Source organism: Dermacentor variabilis, chromosome 9 (assembly GCF_050947875.1).
Source record: "Dermacentor variabilis isolate Ectoservices chromosome 9, ASM5094787v1, whole genome shotgun sequence".
Classification (NCBI taxonomy): domain Eukaryota; kingdom Metazoa; phylum Arthropoda; class Arachnida; order Ixodida; family Ixodidae; genus Dermacentor; species Dermacentor variabilis.
The window spans coordinates 142,199,441-142,219,526 of NC_134576.1; the positions used below are offsets into that span (position 1 = coordinate 142,199,441).

The window sequence follows — 20,086 nt, forward strand, 5'->3', positions numbered from 1 at the left end:
GTTAGTTCGGGGGCGCTGGCGACGACGACCCTGTTAGTACCAGTAGTCGACAGACTGTAAGTGCAACAGAGCTTTAAAATATTTTCTAGTCGTACCATGTCGCGATTTACAACAAGAAAGGTGCAGTAGTTGCCTGGATAACACGGCATCCAATGAAGATAGAGGTACACTGTGAACCGTTCGACAAATACAAGATCACCTTTATGTCTATGACAATGCAACGGAAGACAAAAGAGAAGAATGTGCAACCGAGATGTCAGGCATTATAAAAAGGAAATCTAGTTTATTGGTTATTGTTGAGCAGAAAACGAAAAAAAGAAAGCCAATTTAGCCGTCCCGACGGGGCCAAATTGGTATTCGGGTCATTCAATCAAAAGTTGGGCCTGTCTCGCTAAATTCGGGACGGTTGGCAGCGCTAGGTACTGTCACGGATACGGAGCGTACAACAGTGCTTGCTTGTAGGCTCTGCAGCCTCGGAGTCGTTCGGCAACGGACTGCCATGTTGCAACTCCTATCGAGCGCGACAGTATACGTTGTTTTTTTCCATAAGCCAACAGTATGTTGAAATATTATCTGCTGGTAATGTATCGCTTCCCCCACCCTTCTTTTTTCTCTCATATTGCGACTATAGGACAACCAGCGCAGCGTACTTGCTTAAGAAAGCTCTTCGCTTATCATACCAAATTTATCTTCTCCCTTTCGGTGATACTGCGCCTTCCCGTCAAGCCGACCAGTTTTGAGCCGCACTGTGGCCGCACTCCTCGCTCGCGTTGTGAATATTGCACGCCCCTGTAATAGGAAAGTTGCTCATGCTGGCCGGGCCCTTCATGGAAGGAACGATTTCCTGGCAATAAGTCGTGATGCTTTTGCTTCTGGGCGTATATTTGTAGCTGGAAGTTCAAGAAGTGTTGTTCGCCTGGAGGCTTTACAACATATAGAAGTCATAAATATCCTTTATCCGCTTCTGCCGTTTCCTTTACTTCCTGAAAATTATATATATATATACTCTTCCCGGAAACAGGAAGCATGTATATGGCGCCAGTGCTTACTCAGTGTACTTCTGTGTTTTCTTCTCGGTTTTTGAGATGGCACATGTATGGGTTTGCCAGTCGTCTCGATCGATGCCTTCCCAGGCCGTCACTGAAGGATGGCCAGGCCATATCGGACTAATGCAGCAATGAGGATCGTCAAATGACGCGAACTCGTAAGCATCTAGAATACAATGTGCCAGTATTCATCTGTTCCAGGAAGGGAAGTAGCACGCAGTCTCGGACACAGCCCCGAAGCAGCTATACATCACCTTGTGTATGGTCTTCCCTTACGTCTATTGAACGGACCCTTTCTTTCCCACGATTCTTATGCAGTATACCCCACAATCCTTTTTTGTACATTTCTCATGATCTACGTAAATTTGCATAATTCGCATTTGCTCAAGAAGGATGATCACGCGTCAACAGACAATGCGCAGAGCGCAGTCTGGCGGGGCATATAGAGCGCAAAGGCGATCCGTCTCGCACCAAGGGAGTCAGCCTGACGACTTACTCCGCGACGTTGGGTTGATCTATACAGACTCACCGTGCTAGCGGCTTCAGTCGACACGTTTTGTTTCTCGGTGCAAAGTCACGGGTTCATAGGCAGCAGTGGCGGCGACAATCTGATAGCGGTGCCAACACGTACGAGTTATTAAATTTATTGCAGCCGTTAAAAAATCCCACGTATTCAACATTCGTCTGGAACATCCCAACCCGACGTTCCTCAATGCTGACTCTATAGCTTGGGAGCAGTCTTAACCTTAAACTACATTAAGCAAGTCCCTGCTGTACAGACAAAGAGGACAAACAAACAGCCACATTTTTTTCTGCAACTTAGGAATGACAGCTTCACGTTGGGCACTTCGGTTCGGCTAAGCATGAAGCGATCGGCTTTGCGCCACTTCGGGCTCTTTCTCGGCGCGGCGTCGGCCTTCGAGCCGCGTCTAGACGTATGGCTAGCTGGCAGCGGAGGAAGTGTTCCGCTTGTGCAACTAGCCTCTTCCGCGGAAACGAGAGCGCACTTCCCCGTGTCGCTTCCTCGCTGCCTGTTGTCCGTCCAGCGCTGAGCACGCGCCCTTCTTCTCGCTTCCCTTTCCTCCTGCAGCGCACGTGCCAGGATCGGGCCGGGTCAGCAGGCGCTCTCGCACGGCCCGGTGCGCGGTGCGGCGCCCACACCGGCCGAGCCCGCGGTCAGGCTCTGATTGGCAGCAAACGCGGCTCACTTGCCGCCTCTCGCATCGAGAGCGCAGCTCGCCTGTACGCCGAGATTTGTTCAACATGCGCGGCAACGCCGAGGAAATGTGCACGCCGATGATCCGAACCCTGTACGCGTTCGCTACATTGTTGCAGCGGCGCGGGCGCGGTAGACGGACATGGAAGACCCTTCTCTCAAGCAGCGGGACTGTTCTGAAGGTTGCCCGGGCTCTGCTCCCGTTTTTTTCCTTGCTGCAGCTGCCGGGCCTCCATGGTTAATAAACATAATCTGCTAGTCGAAGTAACCGTTGTATTCGCAAACAGGCCCTCGACTCGACGCCATAATGGCTATGGCGTCCTGCTGCTTAGCCTGAGCTCGCTGGTTCGATTGTCCGGAGCCGTCCACTATACACAATGTTTCTAACAGCCATTGCGGTGATTTGGAAGGCCATTACACTTACGTATACCCCATGAATCCAATTTATACTCCTCCACTTCTCTGTTTAGAGAAGCGCCGTTCCTCTACTTAGGCATTGAGCTCCCTGGACTAAGAACTCGCAACCAGTCCCTCCGAACATCGTCACGGAAGCACTGCAGTGAAGCAGTGCTCCTCCAGCGACTTCTTATCCTAAGACTTTTATTAAAATGTTACCTCTACTGTACAGTTAGGAAGCGGCACTCCTCAATTAGGCGGAGCTGCGGAACAAGTCTCAATCGGGGCCTGCTAGGTAATACGGAGCGAGCGTTTCGAAGTAGGTGTCCGGCCGCGTTTAGACCACGTACATTAGAGGTATATGACGTGCTTTAGTTGCAGCGGAATTTCATTCGCGAGTTCCTGCTGGCCTCCTAAACAGGAAGAGGTATCGTGATGCTGAAGTTAGTGCTTAGGTCTGTGTTATAAATTCAGGATCGTATAAATTTAGCATTGCACGCACCGCTTTCTCTCCCACCTACCCTCGCAATCGCAGTTTAACTCGGGTTGAGTAGGAGCGATAGCGACAGCTGTAAACTTGTAACATATGTCGAAACAGAATACTGCCATTGCACAGGTCTGTCGCAAGTCGACTACGCCTTTCAGGAAACGATGGCTTGCGTTACGCACTGTCCGAAAGAGCGTCTTCAGTCTTCCGAGGATGACTGACTCCCGTTTGAAGCAATCTTTGTCGGCGGAGAATCCTTGCCACGCGCAGTCTTCCAAACGGCGAACGTAGAAAGCTGTTGCGCGACACTCAGGGGTGACAGGCACAGGCGCGAGAGAAAGGCTCCGTTCAGGTCCACGACTGCTACGCAGGCCAGTATACGTAAGGCATTTCTTCACTCGTCAAGACCGGAGGCGACTCTGCTTTGTCGCAAAAAAAAAAAAGAAAAAAAAGGAAAAAAATGCAACCGTCAGTGACGGCTGCGGGCTTCTCTTGCATAACAGTATCACCTGCTTGCAGCAAACGTGTTTGTTCTGGCTGCCAGCAGACCTTGAGCCTCGCCTTCTTGCTCCGACAGCGTCCCACGTGTATCAACTGTTTTATTGTACTTTTTTCACTTTGGCATTGTCTACTTGAACGCACTTTTTTTTTATTCCGTTATCGCCTGCCTATCCGTCAGCTTTGGAAAATGAGCGGCTCAGTCATGGCCAGAGTCACGGGGAAGTAGGCACGGTTCATCAGAAATAGTCATGTGAGGTGCTCGAATAAGCCACTATCTCAATACATTATGAAATAAAAATATTGGTTGTGCGCTCCCCGTGTGTCTCTAAAAGATACTTTGGGCAACATTTATTCAAGTGCACCCATTATTATTGTTGAATGAGGCATCCATGGCAGATGTAGATGTCGACTTGAACGTCTAGTGGCAGACATTCGGCGAAAAAACTTATCTCAGTTGCTCAGTTTCGTTCAGCAACGAAACTTTGGTTAATTCTTCATACTGTTGTCACAGAACAGTCCTTGAGGATGAGTCTAGTTAATTATCGAACCACGACAACAAATATTTTTCTTATAGGTGTGTTCAGGACAGCTCTGCGCTTTGTTTCTTTACAACTCATAAGAGGCACGTGAGCGCAACCCAGCACGATCAAGTCTTCGACCCAGTGAAGTAGACGACATGCGTATATGCTTTGGAACAAACTGCCCGTTGCTCAAGTTCTCCTCTATCACTCTCGGTGGCGATGCAATCGGCCATCTGCAGATATGCTTACGCCGACCTTGACGCAAGAGTCCGCTTTAAATTACTTTTATTAAGTTTCGCTCGAGAATGATACTTCTGCGGACTTACGTATTGTCCTCCACGTGAAGGAGACTGATGCCCCATCCTGCCATCATGATTGCAAGCTGAAGATCCGCCTGTTCGATACAGTTCTCGTGAATGCACAAGTTCCGCCAAATCCCAGCTTTATTGGGGCTGGTATACACGGACAGACAGAAGAGTTGACTGTTGGGCTAGTTGGTCGTCCATATATATGTCTGTCTTCCTTGTGTCCGTGGTTTTATTTGCGCTAAGCTACCTCTTCAAATATGGACAGACAGACATTCCGCAAACGTCCATGGCGCGCTGCCCTCCGCTCAATAAACGTCGGCGAAGTGAATCGAATGGTCCGAAGGGCCTGGTGGCCAAGCACGCACGAACAATCGCTTTCACGGTTCCCCCAGACCTTGCGTCGCCGTCGCCTCTTAATGAGCACGCTACCCATTCGTCTTGGAATGGAAGCCCATTTGGCACCGACCATGGCGAGGATCCCCCCATCCTACGTCCCTCACTCTCCCCTCCCATCGCGCGGCACGGCGCCCGCTTCGTAATCGGTTACGGTGCGTCCTTCGGCGACTGTCCAACATCGAAGCCCGCATCCCCGCCGAGCCTTCCCTTCGTCACCGGGTCACCGTTGCCTGCGGCTTCCAGATGCGGCACCTGTGTACGTTTGTGTGTGTCTTGCCCGCGAGGTAGGCTCAGGCATTCGAGCGAACGAGGTCAAAGACGTCCGGCGCATTGTGCCTAGGGCGGTGCTTTCTCCGCTGCAACCGCCGCCATCCGAGAGACGCACGCGACCGACGGCGCTAGAGACGTGTGCCACGTAGCCCAAGGTGGTACTTGTCGGCTGTCCGCAGCCAGTGAGCGTATGTATGAGGGGTTTGTGCACTCTCTCTATATATATACGCTAGCAGCACGGTGTAAGAAGTATACAGAGGCTAGCAGTCATGCGAAGACGTATACGCTGCCTGGCTTGTCCGTGGAGCACGCGCTGCCGTAATCAAAGGGTTTCCCTACGCGGCAATGGCGCGCCCCTCCGCTAAGCGCGACACGCGTGTGGGTGTGGCGCGTGTGTGAAAACCGTCGCTTGGCGGCGGGCCGACCTTCCAGCCCGGAGGGTTCGGCGGCCCTTCGGAGACTCGGAGGAAACTTCGAGGAGCTCTGAAGTTGCGTAGACGAACGTGGGAGCTGAGGCACCCACACCTGCTCGCATGCAACCACATTTTGCTGCGTTTCTATTGTACGTTTTTCTGTGCGCGCTAGTTCACCGCAGCGGCCCCTTCTATTTAGCGTCCTTGTCAAGCGCTGTCAAAACGAGGATCTCAGACTTCCTAGTATATATTTTCAGACACACTTAAACCAGATTTGATTTCAAGTCGGAAGTCTCCCAACGGCCTTTTTTTCCATAATAAGTGAATAAAAATTTGCTATCGTAAGAACGACACCTCTTTCTTGAACTGCTTCATTTTAATACGCATCCGGCAAGACATGAGGAGTAGTCTTCGTCTAAACATTTCACTTGATTCTGAAAGTAATGAACTAGGTCGCTGGGTAACATTGCTTCTCATTAAACATGCGTATCATTAGTGTTTCTCTCTCTTTCTCTCTCTGAAGCCCAACGCCGTAAGGAGTGCTGCTCTGTACAAAAATCCGTGCGTTTTTAATTAAAGAAAGCGAATTTTCCACCGCAGGCACATATGAGCGACTCGACGCGAATTTATTTTACGCGAGAACTGGCTTCACAAGTTTTAACAATTATTGTAGGTTAATGTATGTATTGCTGCTCTCAAAGCTCTGGCATTCTTAATAGTTAAGCGTGAACATTTTCCTTGGCTACCGTATCCACATAAGTTACCGGCTGGCCTCCGAAGCCATTTCTCAACGAACAAGGACTCAGCAGTGTATCATTGCCTCTTAGGTTGCGCAGTAGTCATCAGACTCGCCGTAAGTACGGGCTGCGACGGTCTCTCAAGGACCTCGCTTCAGACGCAGTAGATCGCCGCAAAGAAATGCACGTTCGAGGACACAGCTCTTCAGTGCAGACCGTTTCCCACGGGCGAAGAGACCGTTTCCGTGACCCCGTCGGTACGTTTGAGCGCCCCATTGCGCAGTCACCGGTGGTTACTGGATGCAGGTTTGCCTCGACCGGCACTGAAGGCCAGCAATCGATGACGAAGCAAGTAATCGACGGAGAGAAGAAATTAAGATGGAAAACTCCAATGATCATTGCCCCAACCGTATACAAATGGGGTGAGCAGGCAGTAACGTACCTGTACCATATTGACTCGCAAAATTATAACTAGTAACTTATTACCGATTCAAAAGTGGTGATCGCTTAGTGTTGGGCAGTCGGTCAGGTTTTGTATAGCTCGGTGAAGTTTGCCTTTTGTTGCGCTGCGGAAACTACCGCGACGACACATTGGAACGGCAGAACCCTTCAGGTGGTTCGAACCAGACAATAATCGATTGCATAAATATTTTAAAAGGCACGACCAACTGCATATATACAATAAACGCTGAAGCGGCGGTTGCTTCACCTTGATAGGGTCAGCTGGGTTTGACGCTGTCAAAATATTTATTTACGTTGTAGTGTTGCCTTGACAGCACGTAGCCACTGACGAACGTGCACCTAGGCACTCTTGAATATTGATGTGAAGGGCCATCCACATTCTTGGTCATCAATTCTCAAGACTCCGTGCGCGAGTCAAGAGACCGCGTTTTCCAGCAAAATTGTTCTCGATTTTTTCCTTTGCTATTCTCCCGAACCGGCAGTTAAATTTCCCGATATCACCGCGTGTGCCACGCAAATGCAACGACAGGTCGCGGAATCGCAGAGAGGGCTTTTCGTGTTTTAGTTTCATATGATCAACGTTACGCAACTTGGTATAGTTGCATCTGTAAAGTAAAATGGAAGAAAATAAACTTTAGGAGGCATGATTAGGTGGCTCTATGGCGGCTCCTCCCACACGCACTCCGTGTGCACAATGTCCCTCGTTTCCTCTTTCTGTTCTCCTTTCCCCCCCCTCCGGGTAGGGTAGCAAACCGAGTGCTCATCTTATTGACCTACCTGCCTTTCCTGTCCTTTCCCCTTCTCACTGTGAAACTCCACGTGCCGGCGTTAGGCCAACGTCTATAGTGTAATCACTGCTTACACAATTTTGACGTCGGGGCCACAACAGTGGAACGGAAAAGGAACGGCAGGGGAACCAAACAACGGCTTTAATCTGTAGCTTCCATAAAGTAAGCACTCGCCTGCTTTGAAGTTTCGAAGGAAACTGCACTTTGAATGCTGGCTGTAAAAAATCATAAGAAGCCAACAAATACTGGCACCGAGGAAAACATAGGGGAAATTACTTGTGCTTAATAAATGAAATAAAGAAACGATAAATTAATGGAAATGAAAGTGGACGAAAAAACAACTTGCCGCAGGTGGGGAACGATCACACAACATCCGCATTTCGCGTGCGCGAGAGCGTCGCACGCGAAATGCGAAGGTTGTGTGATCGTTCCCCACCTGCGGCAAGTTGTTTTTTCGTCCACTTTCATTTCCATTAATTTATCGTTTCTTTATTTCATTTATTAAGCACAAGTAATTTCCCCTATGTTTTCCTCGGTGTCAGTGTTTGTTGGCTTCTTATGATATGAGTAATAAAAATCGGGCCCCTCGGTTAACCCCCTTTCTTCTCGGCTGTAAAAAAAGTAAAATAGCGCGCCCCTTGTAGGCAAACTTACCCGCTGGGCGCCGTCGCATTGCCAGGTAGCAGCCAGAAGCAGCAGCATCGTCGCCAGGGTAGCGTGGGTCATCGTGGACCGGACTCCCTGAGTACAGAGAAAGAGAGAGAAGAAAAAAACAGAGGTCAACTATCGAGCAGGCTTCCCACTACGGTGACTCTTCCCCAATGTTTGGTGAGCATACCCTACGCATGTAATTTCTCCCTATTATGCAATGCTTCAATAGGGTCATTAAGAAGGATTGGCCGAAAAGCCATACAGGTGTGTAGGCGCAGGATATGCAGACTCTAAACCGACGTTCATCGCTACCGGCAACGCCCCCCCCCCCTTCCCCTTCCAGCTTGCATGGGCCTTTCTGATCATTGTCGTCACGCGTTTGTCTAGGTCTACCTCGTGTTGTTTTTTTCTTTTATTTCTTTTTGTTGTAAGGCTTATAATTTATTTTGTAGACAGAAGGCGGTAGACCCTGGCCCCGCAGACGTCCTCTAGCGTTGCGGTTAGCGTTTCAGGTTAGCATACGTTGTGATTTACGGTAACGTTTGCTCACAGAAGCCTTTTGCAATCGTATACGTTTCCGATAGTTTCAGCAGTGTTCGCAGAACGATTGTAAGCGCTTTGTGGCCACTGTAGCTCAGCATTTTAATTTCTTCCGACAATTGTTCGACGAAAAGATCTAAATGCAATGCAGTCTTATACCGTTAGTCGCATGCGGTTACATGACTGGTCTTGACGTAGATTTCAAAGCACAGCCGGCTAGACAAGTCAACTTAACTTTTCGAAGCTTGAAAAGAACGTCACCTTTCTAAAATGCCAAAAGCAAAAGCGAACCGAACAATACACCCTTGGCACGGGAAAACTAAAATAAAGAAAGAGGCATGCGAAATGGAACTGCGACCAAAAAAAGCAATAAAGAAAAAACCGTATCTAGACTTTCACGGCGTGTCGTCCTGTAAGCTCTGGTGCCGACATTGTTCCATGATCGGAAAGTTTGGAGAAGTGCATGTGAGTGCGTGACCACAATGCTTGATTCAGGTGAATGCTGACACGTACAGGAGTGTAACTGACGACCCTCCGTAGTATGGACGTCGGACGGCTCGTGGAGAAGGCTGTAACCTGGTGTGCACCGCACTCGGGTATCAAGCGCCCCCATCATTCGGTCTGACGTATCACAAAGCGTGCACAAAGATAATACGCGTTGAACTCGGAGAAACATAAGAAGAAACACGTTGGTTATTCATTTAGCCGTTTGTTTGATCAACGCTGTGTTTCTTGCACAGTTTTTTTTTTCAGTTTGGGCATAATGAAAAGTCATCTCTAAAAAATTAACTGACGATGACGATACTCCCTAACGCGAAATCTGAGCGCACAACTATATGTGTTTTCATTTCGCAATATATTGGCTGGCACGGACAATCTGTCTCGTCCGGGACGTTGGAAACGGAGCGAACTGTGGCAGGATTTTCTCGCTAATCTGGAGATGGCGAGAGGCAGCGCGTGGGTGGCGCGGTTCACAGCAACCGCCGCAGATAGACCTCCCAGACGACGCTAGCTACTCTTGCGCCATCTTGTAGCCATCGTCACCGCACTACGCTTTTCTTCTCACGCTTTCGCCAATTTCGCCATACCCTCCTCCTCCGCTTTCCGCCCCATGGTTCCGCTGCACCTTCCTCCTCCGCTTTCCTTTTCGCGTCTTTCATCCCCCGCTGCGCTCCGCGTCGCTCTTTCATCCTTCGCGGTGCTCGTTCGCTCGGTTGCCGACGCCGACACTCACTCACTCACTCACTCACTCACTCACTCACTCACTCACTCACTCACTCACTCACTCACTCACTCACTCACTCACTCACTCACTCACTCACTCACTCACTCACTCACTCACTCACTCGAGAGCTGCGCTGTACAATGAGCTGTCTATATAAAATTGTGATGTTACATGTTCAGCAGTACTTATACGATGCGGATTACGTTTCGTACAGGAAATACGAGAAATAAGTTCAGGAAGAGGTTCTGTGAATACATGAAATACGCAAGTCGCAATAGTTTAATATGGCTCGAGGGCTTAGTGTGGAGAAAGAATGAAAGGTACGTGACACATCATAAGTAATGATGACACCGCAGGCCACTTTCGAGGAACCGTTCCTTAATGTGACTAGAGAACTGCGTTTGCCACCAGCGAGACGGTATGCAAACAGCCGACTCAGGGTGCAACTCTCTTCTTTTAGGATGTGAGAAATGGTAACGTCGAATCTGAGTAGTAAACGATGTGATGCAGACGGTGCCATCCAGTCGAGGAACAATCGAAGGAAAGAAAATTTTTGCGCATTCGGCTTATAGCTCGTGGGCCAGAAATTGCAAACATTTTGGTCCGCGCAAACCTCGTCGCCGATCGCCCCCATCTGTCTTCTCCTCGCTCGCTATCACGCCTGCTTGGCGCCCATTATTACAAAACATCCTTTTATACGATAACTTTGTGAATCCGTGCCCTAGCGGGTGCTAGAGGCAGCAGGTAGGCAGTACAAGCGCAGCAGATGCGGAGAGCAGTAGGGACGAGTGGAGATGACGCTGTGTAAGTACAAGCGGAAACTAATTACAGCCTGTGGCGACGAATCTATGGTATTCATCATCATCATCATCATCATCATCATCATCATCATCAGCCTGGTTACGCCCACTGCAAGGCAAAGGCCTCTCCCATACTTCTCCAACTACCCGGTCATGTACTAATTGTGGCCATGTTGTCCCTGCAAACTTCTTAATCTCATCCGCCCACCTAACTTTCTGCCGCCCTCTGCTACGCTTCCCTTCCCTAGGAATCCATTCGGTAACTCTTAATGACCATCGGTTATCTTCCCTCCTCATTACGTGTCCTGCCCACGCCCCCCATTTCTTTTTCTTGATTTCAACTAAGATATCATTAACTCGCGTTTGTTCCCTCACCCAATCTGCCCTTTTCTTATCCCTTAACGTTACCCCTATCATTCTTCTTTCCATAGCTCGTTGCGTCGTCCTCAATTTAAGTAGAACCCTTTTCGTAAGCCTCCAGGTTTCTGCCCCGTACGTGAGTACTGGTAAGACACAGCTGTTATAAACCTTTCTCTTGAGGGATAATGGCAATCTGCTGTTCATGATCTGAGAATGCCTGCCAAACGCACCCCAGCCCATTCTTATTCTTCTGAATATTTCAGTCTCATGATCCGGATCCGCAGTCACTACCTGTCCTAAGTAGATGTATTCCCTTACCACTTCCAGTGCCTCAATACCTATAGTAAACTGCTGTTCTCTTCCGAGACTGTTAAACATTACTTTAGTTTTCTGCAGATTAATTTTTAGACCCACCCTTCGGCTTTGCCTCTCCAGGTCAGTGAGCATGCATTGCAGTTGGTCCCCTGAGTTACTAAGCAAGGCAATATCATCATCGAATCGCAAGTTACTAAGGTATTCTCCATTAACTCTTATCCCCAATTCTTCCCAATCCAGGTCTCTGAATACCTCCTGTAAACACGCTGTGAATAGCATTGGAGAGATGGTATCTCCCTGCCTGATGCCTTTCTTTATTGGGATTTTGTTGTTTTCTTTATGGAGGACTACGGTGGCTGTGCAGCCGCTATAGATATCTTTCAGTATCTTTACATACGGCTCGTCTACACCCTGATTCCGCAATGCCTCCATGACTGCTGAGGTTTCGACTGAATCGACTATGGTATTCAAGCAGAAGAAATCGAGAGCGCTGAGAGAATTTAGCTTGAGAGAACTGAGAGAATTTCACTTGAGAAAATTGGCCAATTTTGTCATGCTTAGAGCACATGCGCGGCGGCCCTGCTGGCGCCATATTGACAGTATGGTCCTCGACGCTTTCCACTTGTTCCTGGGCCCAAAATAACATTTAGGGGAGTGCCCAAGAGAATGCCTTGGTATAATTTTTCCAGATAACGTAAAAGGAACTTGCCGGGTGCGTCGCCTCAACCCTACATTCTTGTAAGAGTTGAAATTTGGGCGAATTTGTGAGAATGCATACTATTTCGTATGTATACGTAGGAAATTAAGCCTTGTAGGCTTAACTTCTAGTACACAGGGCTATTTTATGTGTTAGCGCTCGTCCTGTCTGGTCCTCCTTTCATCAGTCCCCGTGTTTCTTTTTTTCGTTTCAAGTCAAGCCTACATTCCTATTGTAGAATATTATTCTGTGTGCGCATTTTTTAAAACCTTTTTCTCTCTGTCCTCTTCCTAACCCCCACCTCCCAACTCCAGTGTAGGGTATAGCAAACCGGAGCCTAATATTTGGTCAACTTCCCTGCCTTTGCTCTCTCTCTCTCTCTCCTACCTATATGCCTTTGAATTCGAGGGCTAAGTGCGTTTTTCAGGGTACAAGCCGGAAATCGTTCTTACCATAGTTGACCGTGAGCCCCCTGAAGACTAATATTACGACCGGCATGCTTTGCAGCGGCGGTGGCGCGGTGAACACAGAATACATAGCACAGTACGGACAACGGCCAAGTCGAGACAGGACAAGCGCTGACTTGTCCTCTGTCCTTACTGCACTATGTATTCTGGCTAATGATGAATTACCAACACGCCCAAACTTATTCCCTTTGGGAGTGGCGAAACTTGTCGTGAAATCGGTCTATTATTGACTGATGTAATAACCGATGACCTGATTATAAGTGTAGATCGTGTCGTAGGCGCACTTTACGTCCAAAGCCCATAGACCTCTAAAGCCCATAGGCTTTGGAAGATGCGAGTCGAAATATTTTTGGATTGACTTTTACCTCATAGGACTGCTGAGTGCGTGCACTGCGATTTCAGCCCAGCAGTCCCCACCTCCATAGCAATGTCGCCGCTAATGCCAGAAATCAGGACGGTTCTCGGCGCAGAACAGCGACACCGCTTAGCCGTTGCGACATTAGTTACTAGGACTTCATTTTGCGGTGTTCGTGGTTCACCAACGATGAAGACGATGATGGTGATAATGACGTCATTCTCTGTCCATACAAGCGGCTCTGGAAACGCATTCTTAAGTGTTGCACCAACGAAATATGTACAACCATTACGGCCGGTTATGCACACAACATACGAGAGGAATGAATTATTCGCCGCCGATGTAAGCTAGACGGCGGATGTAAGCTAGCTACATTTTTGTCGAATTTGCGAGTTCGTGCTATTTACGTGCCGGCGTGTCACTCTTTCCGGACCGCCTCCGCAATGAAGCTGTCATAATCTACCACAGAGATGTTTTCGGCCTCGTTGAAGACGGAGTTAATGATCTCGAGAAAAGAATATAACAATGCAAACTTGTCACCCTTTGGAAATTAAGGTTGACTAAAACGTCTTAGTAACGGGTATCGTTTGCCACGTAGCGTACCGCCGAACAGAGAGAGACAGAGAGAGAGAGAGAGAGAGAGAGAGAGAGAGAGATGCATCTTTATGAAAGAAAAGAGGAGAGATCGGCCTGCCACTTAAGGTTTCCCAGCGCACCCACCACAACTTCTTTCTTTCTTTCTTTCTTTCTTTCTTTCTTTCTTTCTTTCTTTCTTTCTTTCTTTCTTTCTTTCTTTCTTTCTTTCTTTCTTTCTTTTTTTTTTGAACCCATGAAGTTGTGGATTATTGATTGCGCCCAAACGTTAATATATAGCCGGCTGCGTCGAGGGACCTCCATGGAGCAGGTCGGATTTCTCTGTACGTATATAGAGGCTAGTACATGGAAGAATATGTACCGTGTTGTACAACAACACGGCACAGGAGATAAAGGCGTGCGGCTAGATACAAACGGCTCACGCGCCTTCGTTGGCAGCGCGCCGCGCGTCCATTCAACGCCATGAAGAGCCTCGGCGTAAATATGTATACAAACGCATACATTCGCATTCACTAGCCGTGCAAGCAAAAAGAAAAAGCACGGCTGCAGTGGCAGAGCGACCATCAAGAGATCGCGGCAGTCGTCCGGCACCAATGCCGCAACTTCACCGCCGCCAGCCAGCCAACCGACTACGCCGAGGCGCGCGCGTGCAGCGGGCACAGCAGTGGCACTCTCCGGGTCCTGCCATTGCACAATGGTTTGGCTTATTCGAAAAGCCACGCGGGTCTCATTGTGTGTTCGCGCAGCGGAAAGCGAAAGGCCGCGGTCGGGGACCCCTTGCCCATCTTCCTCGGACGCTTCTTTCGGGCTCCGCGGAGAGAGACACGCGAAGGCGGTCTCACTCGCGCCAGAGCCTCTCCTGCGTTGCCTTTTGCTGTCATTGGCGTCGTCTTCGTCGGTGCGCGACGAGAAAGAAAGGAAAAGACACGGGGCGTCGGTCTCATGCGGAGATGGTCGCTTGCGGCGAGAGCGGGCGGAGTCGGTGAAACACAACGCACGGAAGGAAACTCCGTCAGACCCACTTTCAATTTTTGTTTTCTTTCTGCACGGTCGACACCACTTCCTTCCAAAAGAAGACGACGACGACGTCGTTGTCAACCGCGGAAGTATAAAAAAGAGTAATGTTCTGAATGTGTCTTAAACTCTAAGGAAGGAACAAAAAAGAAGTCTTTTTATTTCTCCCCCCTCCATCGTTTGTGTATCTTTCCGCGTATTCGTGAAAGGGCGAAAGCGTGACGAACTCCAGCGTCGGTATTCTCTCGGTCTGCGTGTACGCGTGCGGCAGCGCTGTATTATGTCCAGCGTGTGTTTGTTGCTTTTGCTAGGAAATGTCAAGGTAGCGCGTGCTTTCAACGAGGAAGTACCCCGATTGACTTGAACGCCAGCGCCAGTTGCAGAGACAAAACAGAGCTGCTCAGACTGTCGGCGGAACGCTTTGCATCGTCACGATTATTTTTCCGTGTACTTTTCGTTACAGAGGATTGAGATAGGGCAACACACATCCCATAGGCGCCGGCGAGTCAATGTCCAGGCATTGCCTGTCTGGCAGTCTGGCACGGCGTATATTCTTGGTAGTTTCGCTGTAACCTTTAGACTACAATGAAGCGTATATTAAAATAGCTACAGAGATTCTATGAAACCATTTTCCTCATTCGCAAGTGCGCTTCTCTGCATTGCACAATTGCCCTACTAATGAGCCACCTGTCATCGTTCAGAAGATGATAAAGTGCTAGCTCTGCATGCTGGGGCTTGTCTCTTGTGCGAGGTTTCATCGCGAGAGCCACGTGTACATTTTCTATGTCATAATACACGCAAACTGTGCTCCCATAAACTGTAGGCGAAAGAAAGAAAAGGAAAGAAAAAGAGAACTAAGCCGTCAATAGTTGAGCAGACTGCCTCGCAAGAAAGCTAGCATTTATGGCATGGGACTGTTCACTAGACAACTGGAAAATGAAGATTAATGAGGGCACCAAGCAAGCAAACACACCGCCCTATTAGCACATTTGTATGGAGTACTCAACATGACAAATTGATAAGGATTAGGTTTAAGGAATAAAGATTACTATCTCGGCGGCCTACAGACGACTTACAACAAATTGCAGATGACTTGAAATTACCAAGTCGAAGGGTAGGTTTGAAGGTTAAACGCATGAAACTAAAGAAAGGGCGAGAAATAAAGATTTATTCACTAATAGTTAGCAATTTGAAGCCTCTTATTAATGTCATGCTTGACGAAGAAGACGTGTACAGAAGATCTTCAGTTGCCTGTTTTCTGTATCTAGGGACGAAGTACGTCTGCCCAGGCGAAATTGTTTCAGGAGACTCGGATTCTGAGCAATAAATGTGTCGACACAAATAATTGGTTGGTCTTTGGCAGGTGCATTCCGTAGTCATGAACGGTGGCTTACCAATATCATTAAAAAGCAAAGGAAATTATCAGTGCAGTTTGCCATTACTAAACGGTAGAATATATACTAAGACGATTACAAATAAAGGTGAAATAAAACCCTAAGGGCCTCGTAGCGAATGATAAAATGAAAGGAAGGCATACAAAGAGTAGACGCTGCCAATATTAGAGGCGTCGCGATAATTTGGTGCGCGAGTTTTAACGTGACTGTGTCACTGATGACCTGAACCGCCGCTTGGGACGAATTTGCCCGCTTCCAGGCGCACAAAGTAACAGCAGTTACCGAACAGTGGACAGCGGCGTTCAAGTGAAGACCGATATAAAGCACTGATTTACATAAGCAGTGCTTATTATTGTAATGTAAGCATTCCTTTGGTAGTAAAGCCGAGGTTGCTGGATAAGGTGAAGGAGTGCAATAGATCTATGAGCGCAGTCATTGACTCGGTGCTTCTAGCTGAGCCTATGTCTCTTCTACATCTCTCTCTTACGACGCGTCATCTTTCTGTATGACTGAGCTGTACGTTATTCCGCGAGTGTAATCTTTCAGTCGACTTTCATATATTTCTTTAGCTTTGTAAGTCTCTCTGTCTCCTCTATTTTGGCGGGCCATTAAGCACAACACGCAAAGCACAATACGTGCAACTTAGCGCTTTATCGGTAATAAAGTGTGCGTTCATTGCTCCTACCTAGCTACAGCGATTTTGAGACGTGGAGTTTGGTTATGTTGAACATGAATGAGTTGCGACAAAATATGCCGCTCGCGCGACAAATGCATCTTTGAAATGTTGCCAGTGCGCGGAAAGAAGGCATGAACATTGTGACTGTTTTGTGCGCGGCCGCGTGTACTTTTATTACGCACCTGGCAGGAAGTTGCCGTTAGCATGTTCTGTGAAACTTCGGGCACTTTACTGTCAGACTGTCAATATTGCTGAGTGGATAACGCGTATTTATGAACACGGAATGGTGCCTCCCAGTTGGCACGTCGACGTGACATTGAACCAGAAGAGGTGGTTGTTAAGAAATGTATAACTAAACTTTGTAAAAGCGAAAATGGTCCCTATAAACCGCTATGGCTTTATTAAACCTGAGTTGACATAATACGGCGTGTTCCTTTATATAGGCTGGTTTGTGCATTTTGTTCTTTCCTCACTACGTGCTGTGTTTTTCTGTTTCTATGTCCTGTGTCGCGCTGTATAAAAATCTGATTTTTAACAAGATATAATACGCTTATTCAGAGTAGGTCTCGACACATGCTTGTTGTGTCAGCGAGTTGAACAAGCCCTGTCACAGTCTGCTTGCGACATTAAGCAACGCCTTTACGCCATGGTCGTTGTTGACAGGCTTCATTATAAATAAATGACAAATAGAGCCTCTCTACTTAGCATCAGCAGCATTCAGGACACAAGGGATGAGATCTTATGAACTTTCTCAGAACGAATGTCTTTTTTGAAGGTGACTGCTGTTTTAAACGAAACCCGTTGGCGATACGACGCACGGCTTTGGTTAGAAAGTAGCAGAGTGATGCATTGCGTTTAAACCGCGCTTACAGTTGCCGTTTTCAGCCGCCGACCGAGGAAGGCCAAATAAGCATTTCTACTATTAGAGCGCCTAACGCCCTGCCCCAGACGAGGCTCGAAGACGCGGCTCATAAACGCGTGCCGTTCGCTCACATGCGTGCCCGTACACAGACCGCTTCGCTCTTCGAGACGGCCTTTTAACGCTTCCTAAGGCCGCTAATGCGCGCACTCAGAAACGAATCGGACGCGGCTCGGGAAAGTCGAGGAGGAGGTTGAGTTAGAAAGAGGAGGAGGAGAGGACAGCGAGTTCAGCGGGGCGGCCGATCGTTTCAAGATGGTTGAGATGCTCTCCTCTGGCGCCTTTTACGCGACCCGAATGCGGAAGGAGCGTAGCCGGAGCAGCGCTGCGGAGTCGGCCGGCCAGAAAGACGAGCGGGTCACTTTCCTCGCGCGCGCGCGCTCTCACACGCGTCGAATGTCTCGCGAGAACCGTGCAGCGCGTGTAGAATCTGGAACTGTAGTGCGTGCACTGTATAAACACGGTAACCTATAACAGAAGCGCGCAGTGTCACAATTTTGTGCGTGTGGCAACAGAAGTGAGAGTTTCATGTTGCTAGAAATACAGAATATGTGGGGCGCTCGTTAGTGGCTGAAATGTTACACGCCACTTCTGGCAAATTTAGTTACCTTTAGTTTACGTATGCCAGAAGTCAAACGTTACTCTTAATGATAAGCGGTATAAGCCTGAAAAGACATAGAACTCTTTACCTTTCGAAGCTAGGCGCAGACGAACGAATAGAAACAAGCGTACATACTTTGATTTACTCACTGGGATGCTTGGAGATGTGTACTGCATTAAAGTCACTCAACCCTTAGTTGTCACTCTGGGCCCGCACGATGCATTCATATCGGCGTAACCTTTATTGCTGGTGCGTAAGTTTACGCGTTCTTGTATCATCATCATCATAATCATCATCATCATCATCATCATGGTTACGCCCACTGCAGGGCAAAGGCCTCTCCCATACTTCTCCAACTACCCCGGTCATGTAGTAATTGTGGCCATGTCGTCCCTGCAAACTTCTTAATCTCATCCGCCCACCTAACCTTCTGATGCCTTCTGCTACGCTTCGTGTCCCTTGGAATCCAGTCCGTAACCCTTAATGACCATCGGTTATCTTCCCTCCTCATGACATGTCCTGCCCATGCCAATTTCTTCTTCTTGATTTCAACTAAGATGTCATTAACTCGAGTTTGTTCCCTCACCCAATCTGCTCTTTTCTTATCCCTTAACGTTCTTGTAGGTGACATCTAAATACAAATTATGTCACAGTGATTTCTTTTGTGTTCAATTTTTGTCGCGTCTAATGGTAACAGCAACTAAAAGCGAGAGAAACATGGAGAGGAAAGGCAGAGAGGTTAACTAGATGAAAGTTTACTGTTTACTACCCTGCACTAGGGTGGGGGAAATAGGGGTTCTAGAAGGGAGCAAGAAGAAAGAGAAAGAGAAACAGAGATTAAACAAAAAAAAGGGGGGGGGGCAGGAACCAGAGTGTGTGCTGCGTGTAAGCTTTAACTTCCAAGTGTACAAAAGTGCGGGAACGTGCGCCTTAGTTAATTGCAATAGGAAGCACACGAGAGTATATGAGAGCATATGAGAGTATGTGCCGAAGCATAGCGTTTTTCTTTCTTGGGGTTGGTTTGCGCACGTGGGCACATACGTCGTTTTCGCTCCGAAACTTGCAGGCTATAGTTTACCAAGTGGCGCACAGACGGATGACAGAATGTGGCAGGCAAAGACTTCATACCATGCTAAGAGAAGAGAGCGCCTCTACATATCGGTGGAACGGAATGCGGTATTACTTTCTCCGGCGCACGCTATACACTGCCTTCTGCGTAATTTCTATGGCTTTCGCAGCAATGCATGGATTTAGCGCCACTGAGCGTAGCGCTGCAGCCGGCGGCGGCGCGCTTCCCCGCTGCCCCGAAACTGGACTTGGCGCCTTCGTAGATTTCCTGACGAGCGATGCGGGGCTGCCGTACAGGCTGGCCGGTCAGTACGTGTCGCACTTCTCTGGACACTCCGAACTTCGAAAAGGAAAAGCAAAGCAAATCACAACAGGGCAACAGTGGGAGCGTGAAACAGTTCGGCTGGGAAAATAAAGAAAAAAGAGTGCGAATAGCGCCGCTTCTGTGGCTTCGCGGTCCAAGGCCACAGGCGCGAGGTGTCCCTTCGCGACGGTCCACTTTTGCAGTATTGCGCGACGCGAGAACGCTGATCGGTGCGTGTGTAGCGGCGTCACCTTGCAGGGACGAGGTCGCGTGCCTCGGCGCGCTCTTGTGCGTGCCTTGCGTGCGGTCCAGATGTATCGGCGGTGGGAAGACGCGCGCATACATATGCTTGGCTCGGACGGGTTCGCTCGTTATTGGCGATGCAAGAAAAAAAAATAGGGGGCAAAAATGGATGCTCAAGGGTGCAGATATACAGCAGAGGTCCCTGTCCAGAGGGTCTCCTGACTACACGTATCTAATCTCCTGGCGCGCACGAACTGCTTCTTAAGACAAAAAAAAAAAAAAGAATATGAGAAAAAGCTGGAGGGTAATTTGGAAGCAAGAG

General features: G+C 48.5%; 1 protein-coding gene across 2 annotated transcripts in view; it reads right to left on the reverse strand.

The window, feature by feature from the left end:
- The window catches only part of LOC142557713 (A disintegrin and metalloproteinase with thrombospondin motifs like), a 271,698-nt gene that overhangs the window by 87,259 nt on the left and 164,353 nt on the right, over positions 1-20,086 (reverse strand). For both annotated transcript variants that reach the window (XM_075669757.1, XM_075669755.1), the window contains exon 2: positions 8,196-8,282. In XM_075669757.1, coding sequence (XP_075525872.1) covers positions 8,196-8,267 — 72 coding nt within the window. In that variant the 5' untranslated portion in view covers positions 8,268-8,282. The remainder of the gene's footprint in view (positions 1-8,195; positions 8,283-20,086) is intronic.